Genomic DNA, 12,116 nt, shown 5'->3' on the forward strand with positions numbered 1-12,116 from the left:
TCTCTCTCTCTCTCTCTCTCTCTGTACTGCAGTGTAGGCAGAGACTTGTCTCCCCTAATTACTTTGAAAATGATGTGATCATTCACCACAGAGAATCTCTGATGACATCTGACAAAACTAAAAGAAAAGTTAGTCAGGTGGGGAACTGAATAGCACGGCAATCTAGCTAAAGGTATAAGGTTTTTGTAGAACTGCAGGACTAGTGTGTGTTTCAAACCATTCCAACCATTCCTACAGTATTAAATGCAAACACTGCTAGTAAAAATGTGATTGTGTGAGGCTTATATTGTTTTTATTCTATAGTTTGTATCAACGATGTGTGGAAACAAATGTTTCTGCTAGATGGGAACATGCTTCTCCAGTTCACATTGCTTTTGCTTTTATATTTGTACAATTTTTCATGTTTACAATTTTGGTTTGTAGCTGAAATATCCCTAATTGAATCAATATTGAATCAACATGGTGAAACGGAATTGAATCAATTCAGGAAGTCCCTACTGGCTACAGTATGTTATCTCAGCCTGTTGTTTTGGCCCTTGGAGGTGGGCCTACTGAAAATGAGGAAATACAAATGAGTTTTTAAGTCATTTGGTGGATAGTAATAAGAGATGTTGTTGTCTCAGTCCCATTGTGTTGGAGATTTGGTTCTATGTATGGTCAAGGATTCTCTCTTCTGTCTACATCATTTTTGTGAAAAACTGTTGTGCAATGGAAAAATCCATCCAAAAGACTTTATTAAAGTATAAAATAGTGATATGTATTGTGGTATGGCTCCACTTTCTGCATTTTATGGTATGCTTTAATCACATAGAAAACTGGCCAAACAAGACATGCATCAACTAATGTCTAAAATACTGTATTTATGTGGATGCTGGTTGCAAGTTCATATAATTGCTTTGTATTAACTAAACATAAAATAATGCATATTAAGGTTGAAATCTTGGTTGGCAAAAACTACCAATTTCATGCTGACAGCAGCAGCAATAGATCAGAATGCAACAAGATATTTAAGTATTTAAAAAGGTTAGCTTTTTGTCATTCTCATTAAACTCTTCTTTCAGCTTTTGCAATGCCTCTAACACGATTGCTGTTGGTATCTCCACACACAAATCATGTATATTGGAGCCTAAATCTTGTTGAAAACCAATCTGGGAAAGGTATAATATGAGAAAGGTGAGGGGAAGTGGGTCCACCAAAAAAAGGGACATTACAAATGAACCCATTAAACAGAATACAGTTGATATCTGAAGTTGTAAGACCTTGTAAGCAATTACAAATAATAGAATGGAAATAGAAGAGTGCTGCCAAACACTTTATAATCACCAGGCATCAAAAACAGACCAATTTGCTCAAAACAGCAAACCACAGATAAATCACATTCATAACATTTGTGCATACCAAATGCTCACAATGCCCACACACACACACGCACACACACACACACACACAGCTCCAACCCCTCTAACAACACCAACCCAGAGGACCGCCCATTCACAGTTGCTTTCCCACTCTTTATTTTCTAATCAAGTTTGTCTCTCCATACGGACTCTCACTCTCAGTTTGCGTGTGTGCATGTGTGACAGCGTTCACAACGCTGCAGCCTGCAGCATTATCAAGAGTGCATGTTGGGGAAGGCACCTTGGTATCCACGACGTATGACTGACGACTCTCGTGCTTATTGGGGCTTTGTTACCGTGGCAGCGTCTCATTATGTAAATGATGTCTCACTGATGAGAAGGAGGCAGGCACAGCCATGATGTTCACTGCTCCAGACTGTGTAAAACTGGCTTCAGGGACCAGTGAAGGATCGTTTCTATATTTAGCAGTCATCTTAACAATGTCTTTTTATTCCCAATTCTTTCTCACATCCTTGAGACAGAAGGCCCCTCACATTTAACACTTGCTTTATCATTTTCACACAGTGCGTACTAAAATATTACTGAAATTAACCCACAAGCGCATATGAAAGCAGACGCCCACATTTCATTTGTGTGGTTGACATTTATACTTCATTTACTGTGATTTTATCCATCCACCATTTTACGTGAATTTTCTTTTATCTTCTTTTTCCTTTTGAATATTTCACTCCAAATGTATTGACCTTCCATCCTCTGTCCTCATCAATGCTGAATGAAAGAGCTTTCTCTGAGAAATGGTCCTAGTAGCTTTCTTCTATATATCATCATATTTCAGCTCAAGTGAAGCCAATACTAAGTGCCCCGGTCATTCCAGACAATAAACATCGCCCAAAGATGTAAATCTATAGGCTACATATATAGTATGACTTAGACTTAGTGTAGTTATTTATTTTGTCCCCTTCACAGCATCTATGTTCTATTCATAATCATCGTTCAGATGCCTAATGTTCATCTTCATTAGCAATCTAATACACACCTATTTTTAGTCTGTGTTGACCCCTCATACCCGTCAGTCAAGATACCTGGAAGCTAAAACCAATGCAGCCTCATTTCCTGTATTCTCACCCTTTACTCTGGAGACTGAAAGAGCTATCTTGAGTAAGTGACCCATAGATCAATATGGTCAATAGTATAAACCACTGGAGTGCATGCAACATGGCAAAGGTAGCAGGGGTCAGTCAAGGCCTTAAATAATGAGCAACGACTCAAATTGCTTAGGCTTCCAACTACATCTTCTTATCCACCCAAGTCACCGGCTGGTTACACAGCAACGCTAAACCCTATCTCTTATAATAATTACTTTTATGCTAACTATCTGGCACTAGCAAACATTTTTGGTAAAGCTTAAAGGTCCAATATGTAATATATTTACTGTAATAAATCCAAAAAGTACCCTAATGCGTCATCAGATATAAAGGAAAAATTGTTAAGTTGAAAGACTATCTGTTCTGACAACATTGCTAATGCCCGTTTTTATTCCTTTTGAAAATTGCATTCTGTGACAAAATGTCTGTTTGTGTTTTAGCTTGTGTGTTGTTATCAACCACCCAATTTGACCGCCAGGACGGGTTGCCAGAGTCGTGTGAGAGGAAGTCGGGAAGAGAGAATAGTAAGTTTGCAGTGTGTTTAGCGATTGTTGCCTAATTCTAAGCTAATGAAGTGTGTTCAATTGGGTGGAGAAGAGGGCAAGGTAGTTTTATTTTTAGCGGTTCTTACCGTAATTCTAAGCCGACAAAGTGTGTCTGTCAGTTTGGTAAAGAGCTCCGCGTGAGCTTCTATGACTGTCAGTATAGCCAGCATCTAACGTAAGCTACTCCGCTATGCTGTGAAGTAATGTCTGGCTATGTGAGACAAAGGTCTAGCAACATTGTTGTGGATTCTTCTTCTTCAGCGCACTTTGGAGAAGAGTCTGGCCAAGCGAGACCATGGATGCTACGGTCTCAGCCTGGCAACCTCCGTGAACTTTGAGTCCGGGGAGAAGGGGACGGGGGAGATGACTCTCTCCAGTAGTTTGAATTTGTACTGCAGTAAATAATTTAAAGACTAGCTAACAGTATTGCATATTGCACATTTAATGTCGCTGCAAATGTTTACAAAAATCATTTGGTAAAGTTTGGAAAAAGATTTTGGTCCTAATTAAAACACTAAAACTGCACATTTCTGGCCAACATTTCTTATACAAAATAGTTGCAAATGAATGTAATTAACTGCAATAAAATATTTTGGCCAGAAGTGCTGATGAGTCCAAGCCATTACAGTTTATATAAAATATACTGTATGTAGCAACTGAATAGTTTTTCTTTATGAAAATATACAGTAGTTTGCTTATCTTCAATGGTTTCCAAATAAACATGGCCTGCAACAAAAACACAATACCCAAATTCAAATGGGTAGGGCCATGTTGCACCGGCACAATCTCATTAAAATAAATGCAAAACAATTATATCTTTCAACCCAAACCTGCTCTGCTCATTACTTATTGTCAGTATGGATATCATTAAGTGCAACTGCTGGTGACTGTTTAGTTCATGCTGGCACACACTTTCTCGCAAACAAGTCTGTGTGTTAAGGAACGCTTTCCAGGGTTTTAAAAAGCACAGTTGACACTTGGCATACTCAGTTCACCATAGGTTACAACAAACAATGAATCAGGCTTTCTAAAGCCATTACCAGCCTGTTAAAAAAAATACCTTCATCAAGTCAGCTCAGGACTTTCTCTTTACTTTCTACACTGATAGTTCTCCTCATAGGCAATGAGACCTGCTGAGGTGGAACATTGATGCAAGCGGATGTGACTGGCTGGTGAAATAAGCTGCAGGATTGGGGAAGAGCACAATCCTATAATCCTGTAAGCTATATTCTGCATGTTTGCAGTTGAGATGGTTGTTTGATGTTCTGGTGTCTTCCTGGTGAATCATTGCTACAGTGTGAACAGTCTTGCTCAAAGTTAATAGACAGCCAATCATTAATCTGCATTCTGCTCAAACCTGAGGCAATCATTTGCCCTTAGCATCAGCACTACAGACACCTGCTGGCCAGTTAGACACTGTCCCCCAGACCTGCTCTGTTCCCGCCTTTAGCTCCTGTTTATTACCTCCTTATCGCCTCCCTTTCTTACCTTGACTTAATCCCTGTTATAATTTTCACAAATTTTAATTAGTTCATGTCCAGAGCAACTATTAATCCTGAGCATGATTTAAAATATAGAATCCAGCAGGCTAGAAAACCTTTGTACACTACATGATTTTGACACTCTAACCAGGAAACGTCCCTCTCTTCAATCTGTAACTCAACACTAGGGTGCTTCCAACAAGTACTCCAAAACATACGATGATAGGTTGTTTATTCCTACCCTCCAATACGACCGACAAGAACGTTTCATTAAATTAGCGCCCCTGGGGTTGGCAGAAAATAGGACCCACAGGAGTGTTTTCCGTCCTCATATCTAAACCAGAGAACGTAACAGTCATGGTATTAAACACGTTGTTTACGCTGTGACGCGGTTACAGTTTGGTTATGGTTAGCCACCAAAACTGTTTCAAGTTTAGTTAAAATAAGAGGTTACTTCACTTTTGGTTACGTGTGTGACGCAAAACTAAACATACTCCTTAAGCGGAATTTGGCGCTCTCATAATTCATAACCTCCCTTTTCTGCTTTGCGTTTGTCATAATTACTATGGTCACTAAAGAGCGCTGACACTATAAACGTGAATATGAGTCATAATTGCTGCTTGAACAAACTACATATGTGGTCATTTTCCAGGTGAGGTCAGTCTTGGTGCTTCAGTTTGCACATGATGTACACAATGCGAAAGTGAGAATAGGGTGGAGTGAAGGCTTACTGACAAATAAGTCAGTGCTGCCACATGCTCAGATGAACAGATGTGCTTTCCTTCATCTCAGATAGGCTAAAAGCATTTGATCAGCGGTGAGCCCATTAGCACTCAGAGTTGGGTTGCCCCACGCCTGGCAAAGGTATTCAGTTGCCATTTGTCATCTCCTGTATACAACAAGCACAAGAAAGGAAACTAGACAATGTCATTAAAGTGTGCTCTCTTCAGAGCAGCAGTGTAAAGCAGCCTAGATAAAGATACACTGAAGGACCATTTTCTGCTGATGCTATCTTTGTCCAATTTAGCAGATAATTCACTGACAAAAACTACCATGTCCACCACTTCTTCATCCCTGCACCAGATGAAGACTCATTATAAATGTTTCATTTAACGTTTATAGGAAAGGGTTAAGTCCTATATAGCTGATGTCAAGCCTTATGTGACAGTTTTGAATATGCAGTGAAAAACACAGTCATTCGACTGTGAAAGATGTCATTGTTCTGGCCCTGTGGAGAGACATTATTTATTGTTATCCGGGCAGTTTGACACACACAACCACAATTACTGGGGATTATTTTTAGATGGGATTAACTACTGTGGCATAGAGTGCATTACTGAAAGTAAAACTGCAGTAATCCAAAAATCCACAGGTAGTAGTCATTGCCACACCTATTTGTCAGAACACCAAGTGTAGAGAAATTACATTATCATTATGAGCAATGAGCAACATCTTGGGGCAGAGGAAAATCTGAGGCAGAAAATTATATTTATTACAGAGCCAAGTCAGTGTTTTTGCTGCAATAAAATCCACTTCAACTCTGAACACTGCAAACATTGCATACAAAAAAATCTAAAATATGTTTTGTGCATCAATTTTTAGTTTATGGTCTATGGTCACTACACACTTTATAGATGGCTGGTGTGTGAGATTACACAAAACCGCGTCTGTTGCTAGGTCTGTGTGTATTCCCGTGTTTGCGAAAGAGAAGTGAGATTTAACGGAGAGGCAGATGTTTTAACACTCATGACCATTTGGGTAACAAGGATTAAAACCCTTCAGTCCCTCTGAGTGACAATATTTAGAGAGGAAGTCAGATGACACAAGCAACTTAATGTCTACCAAGAAGAGTATTACCACATCAAAAAAATGACAAGAATAAAAAAAAGATGAGTAAGAAAAACACAGAGGAACAGAAAACACTATTCAGGGAATCAGTGACACCATTGACATGTTTCCACTGGTTCTGCAACCTGGAAAATTAAAATCGGAGGCAGGCATGTCCCAGTAGGCACTGAGGGGACGGCTCACAAAGCCATTCACCTCAGAAGACATGTAGCTCTGTGGATTACAAGCAGCAAGCTGACTAATGCACCAGAACAGTCAGGTATTTAGAGATTGTAAGGGCAGTGCACTTCTGGCAGTGATGACGTAAGACAGAGCATGATTTCTCATTTCAAAGTCAAGAGAAATTAATAGGATGCAAAATGTGGTTTGCCTGAACATGTTGGTAGATAGGCCTCTATTTCACCACTAATTGATCCATAACTGACCACTTTAATCTGAAGTTAGCCAACAGAAAATGTGGTTGGCATACTTGAAAAGGACATGAAAATAATTTGTTAACTTAGGTTCGGGAGCAGGGCCACGCCTAAACCACACCTCTAATCGCCAGACAAACCTACATATATCGTGCTGCGCAGCCAGGCTTGTGTCTCTGATTACTTGACCCACCCTCCATTTTCCTCTCCTTCATCCATCTTCCCCCTCATCCCTTCCTGTTGTATATCTCTCTCATGTCTCCTCTAGGTACTGTCTGGGGGTCTGTAAACTATTCGGGTAAAAACTGCTTCTGAGACGGAACCCCCACTCTCAGTCTCCTCCACCCGGTCATCATACATCCTCCCAGACCAGCCATCAAACGACATCCACATCAATTTATCTATCTGCACATTCATAATGTTCATCTGCACATTCATTATGTTCATTAAATCTTTAGCTTACACATGGTTGTGGTGTGGTCCATGCTAGTGAAACAACTTTCTTTTCAAATAAACAAATCCCAACCAGAAACAAATACACCAGTCACAGGACACTGTGTGTCACTCAGAAACCTAAATTGACAGAGGATTTAAAGAGAGGGGCTTTTCTCATTCCCAAACAGCGATCAGCTTGCAAGTCAGCGATGAAGAGTGGCAGATCTCTGATGCGAGGTGAACCAATATCCTCCGGGCAGTGTGGCTGGACCTGCGTCAGTACCAGGAAAGCAGCCGACAGTCAACAACTCCACCACCCTGACACTTCCAGGAGAATATGTCCTCACAAACACCAGTGATTGATTACATGTGACAAAAGGTTTTTCTTGAGTTTAATATATAATGTGGGGAACATATAAATGACTTGTACTGTAATTGGGTACTTTAACTTGTTATTTATTTTTCTGAATTGCATGCTTTTAGTTAGATTTTCATATCACGCTTGTTTCTGGGTCAAATCTACACCTTTAGTGACTGAGGACATCCGTGTCCATTTGTGCTTCTATTGCTTTTGCATTGGGAAATTGTGATATATTGTACTATGTAAAGATAGTTGTTGTGATACGTGGTAGTCCTAAAAGTTCACTATTTAGATTGTACAGTCACTAAGAAGGATATAAATTGGAAAAGCCTGAATTTTTTTATAATATATTTGACAAAAGAAAGAATTTTAAACTGACCCTGTCAAAAAGCAGGGAATCCTGGGAGCTTGCTTGTCAACATATGCACTGTGGGGTGTCTAGACTGACTGCTGGTTGCAGCTAAAACCAGGGACTTTGTAATCTTTGCTCTGTAAACAGTTCCAACGTATTTTAATATCATACGGATATATTTCACAGCAGTAACTTTACTTCTGCTAAACAAAAATTCCAACAAAGTTCTACTACTGCTGCTGATATCAGTGAGTGAAAGTGTGGTGTAGAGTACTGAGCTGCCTGCATTGTAATTAATGAAGCAGCTTCGAACTCCTCTCTGGGCATCTATTGATTCAATTCTGTGGCTGGCCTCGTGTTGAATTAATCTGCCTGCAAATATGCAAGACTTATGCCTTCTGCTTGGCTCGGCCCTACAATTTGTGACGGACATGAATCCACTGGCTGACACTGACACCCAATAGCGGAGTCTATGAATGCACTGGGATGAAGTGTGAGAAGAGTGACAGATGTGCAGTCAATGTTCTTTCCTCACACGAATTTGGCATTTATGAACTATCTGCAAGAAATGCATACAGTTTTACAGCTTACAGCTTTATTAAACTTGAACATGTAATATGTGATGGTGACTGTTAGATGAGATTGTATATTGTCATTAGGCTAAACAATGTGGACATATTTGCATTATCTATGCACAGTGCATCAACTGGTATAAGCAAGATTTCATCTAGCTGAGTTTTCTGGAAAGTTGTAAAGCTGAGAGAGTGTGTACGTCATGCCTTGACACATCACTGTCTGCACAGCTTAGCTTCACAAGGACAGGGGGAAACTAACACAACGTGATTTGCTAGTGTTGATATTAGAGTTCAGTTGCACACCACCTCCCTCTACCCCACCATGTCTCTCTATTTGTCTCTGCATACGTGTGTTTTTCACATGTGCTGCTACAGGATGAACTACAGTCTTTTCACAGAGGAAAGAAGAACAGATTACTGTCACAGAACTGAACTGTGAAAATGGAATTCTGTCCTAAGCTACATCAGTTTTTCATATGATTACAACTGGGACCACTATAGAAAATATATAAAATTTCATTATAATTAATTTGGAGAGAAGTAACTCCTGACAGTTTTCTTCCATCAAACTGATTTCTATCGTGCTTGTCCTGATCAAGTTTTTATAACGAACAATAAATTCTTGTGTCGAATAACGTTTTCTTTCTAAACCTGTCATTCAATTTCAAAGATCTGCTGAAGTTGTGGATTAGGCCATATTAAATCAGTAATCTGCTTTAGTTGGGAGTACATGTTCAAAGAGCTTGATATGGGGTAAATGAAACAGAAACCCTCATAAACAAGTAGAAACAAAGCTAATATAATAATGATTACATTACATTCATGTGTAATTTTAGCAGCCTGTAAGTTAGCAGAGATAGCTGAGACACTCTGGAACAAGACACCAAAACGATGAGAAGAAATGGGGATATCACTTCAGTCCTGAATAAGCAGAGCAGTCAGGAGCTTCTGTCGGCCAACAGCTTGCAGGAAAAAAGCTGTGGAGATGGCAGGTGGTTCCGGCTTTAATGGACTGTTTCCCTAAAATAATTTTTGGGACAGGTGGTTGCCAATGTTGGCAGGGTTGGTCTTTGCAATTCCCTGCTTTTGTGCCGTGCAAAGTCTCTGATGGAGGGCAGCTGGCACCAAGTGACCCTCTCAATGATGCAGATAATGAACTGCAGGTTTTTTTGGAAGGCTGCTGAACTACACCAGCTTTTGGATTTCTGCTGTGCATCTAGAAAACTAGACCACGCTTTTCTGAACATTCTCGCTTAAGGTTAAAGATGTTTTTTAATCTTATCTGAGGGTTTGGTGACTGTGCTGCCCTAGGGCTTAAATGAGTCAGCCGCTCACACATGCCATTGATTTTAAGCAGGACATGAGAGGGAAAGTTACTGTGGAGGTTAATCTTAAAATCAATTCTTTTGAGCATATTTTGCACACTGTATTGTCAGCAGAACACGCGGGCAATCTCTATCCTGTAACTGGTGTTTTTTTGTTTTGTTTTAGCTTTATCAGTTAGTTTTCTTACATGCATTTGCCGGGCACAACGTACAAAAAAATCATGAATCACATACACAGAAAAGGGATGCTCTGTACAAGATTAAGCTATTCTTATCTCTGCAGTCCCAGGGCAGGACATCTAAAAAAAGTATTTTTCTAAATAATCAGGATAGATCAGACAAATTAATTGTTGTCATCTCTAAAATTGAGAGGTTTGATGGAGGTTCTTATAGATGAACAGGAAATGCATCATCATTTGCATAAAAAGGAAGATATACTGTACATCAAACACTAAGGCGTATTATGAAATGTATGATATGATACACGTAGCTGAAACAAATTATATGTTTCAAGTACTTTATTTTTTTCCAGGCTTTATAGGTGGATCATATGTATTCTTACTGAGTGTGACTTAGTCCACTGTAGCTTATGATAGGGTAAATATTAATATCACAATAGTTCATCATGCATTGATAATAGGTCTCTAAACTGCTATTATTTTCAAACGGATAATAACTCACACTGCTATGAATTAAATAAATCTGAAGAACAACTGATGGAAAGTTTGTGTACAGTGTAGTGTAGTGGAACGACCATTACTGTATGTAGCATTTATAGTAACATCAACAGGCCCACGTCCTCACTTGTTGTAGTGCTGCCAAAATAAACCAATTAGGTTTATTGATCCGTTGTGAACACCTTAAAAAGACAGGGGACCTGACAACAAGGGGATTCAATTGAATTGCTATACTGTAAATAAACAGGAAGGTCATTTTAACACTATATATTCATTTATTTTTATTGTTAATTAGTAAATAGAAAAACGAGCACCAAGACAAGGCACAGTAATGTGTGTGCCGGTGCGTAAAGTGTCGTGTACATTCCCGGTGTAGATGGAGCGGTTACAGTGATTAGTTTTGCCAGGTTCCTCTGGCAACCCTGTCTCCACTCCGTGTCCATGGCAATGGATAAGAAGTTTACTTCCCTTTTCGTCCGTGAGAGGAGAATGGAGCTGTTTTTTTACACCATAGGGCATAAACTCAGACTACGAGACCGAAAGGACTCTGCGCTTCATGTTTATACAGATGTGATGAGAAGGTGCGGATATTACTCTGCAGATAGAAGATGCGAGCGAGAAACACTAAGGGGAATTTCAACATGTTGCCAGTGGTACAATGCGACGTCAATGTCATCATTTAAACGTGATCATGTTTACTTTGAATGTAAATATAATTTCTTATGTTCAGGCTGTGACACTGCAGCCTCCTGCTCTACAACACTGGTACTTCGATTTGCCCAATTGCCTCTGTTATTGACGATCACCAAGTCTATGCAAGTAAAGCATGTGATCTCAAAGCAACACATCGTGCAACGTGTAGGCCTACTCTCACATAGCATGGATCCACATGCACCGTGCTGGGAAGCTCGCCATCCACTGGCTGCTATTGTTTTCAGTCTAACCTGAATGGGTGATTGGAGCACCATGTAGGGATGAATGGGTGCATGGTCACGTTACAACCTGTGATTTAGGGGCAAAGCAGTCAGTGCAAGGCAAGGCTCGCGTCTTACCCTTGGAAGCATCCTTGTCTTCTTTAGGCTTCGCCACTTTGCCGCTCATAGATCCCAGTTTGGATGTGTAATTCCCGATTTAGAGAAGAATCGCAATCCTTTTAATTGCTGACTGTCCTCAACGAAGTCCTTACCACAGGTTGCAGGTGCTGAGATAAGGGTTCTGTGAAGAGAGGAATATTCATCAGAAATGTGTCTTTAATAACACGGTAACAGCAGCGTTTGGTGTTGAAGCAGGGCCAAATAACGAGACAATAGACCGTGGGAGATTCGGCAATTCGATATCAGTGGAAACGTCCAACTATTGATGTTCTCCAAACACACTCACACGACAAAGAGGCCATAAGGTTTCAATAAACACCAAGAATCCGCCTGCTGATCTGCAGGTCTTCCCAGCGTCTAAAACCATGCTTTAACCTACCTTATCTCCTCCACGTTTCCTGCTACATCAATGCACATTTGATGAAAGGAAATTCTCCCACCATGAATCCTGGTATGTTGCATACAAAAAAATCCCGACCTGCTTTAGTGTGACAAAGGAGCGGAGCA

General features: G+C 40.0%; 1 protein-coding gene across 3 annotated transcripts in view; it reads right to left on the reverse strand.

Moving 5' to 3' along the window:
- The window catches only part of fgf13a (fibroblast growth factor 13a), a 102,634-nt gene that overhangs the window by 88,953 nt on the left and 1,565 nt on the right, over positions 1 to 12,116 (reverse strand). For 2 of the 3 annotated variants that reach the window (XM_032527721.1, XM_032527718.1), the window contains exons 1-2: positions 11,989 to 12,116; positions 11,568 to 11,730 (exon numbers count right to left, since the gene is read on the reverse strand). The exon at positions 11,989 to 12,116 is cut by the window's right edge and continues 455 nt beyond it. In XM_032527721.1, the coding sequence (XP_032383612.1) occupies positions 11,568 to 11,616 (49 nt within the window). In that variant the 5' untranslated portion in view covers positions 11,617 to 11,730; positions 11,989 to 12,116. The remainder of the gene's footprint in view (positions 1 to 11,567; positions 11,731 to 11,988) is intronic. The other variant, XM_032527719.1, reaches the window with a different exon arrangement.

Source organism: Etheostoma spectabile, chromosome 10 (genome assembly GCF_008692095.1).
Source record: "Etheostoma spectabile isolate EspeVRDwgs_2016 chromosome 10, UIUC_Espe_1.0, whole genome shotgun sequence".
Taxonomy (NCBI): domain Eukaryota; kingdom Metazoa; phylum Chordata; class Actinopteri; order Perciformes; family Percidae; genus Etheostoma; species Etheostoma spectabile.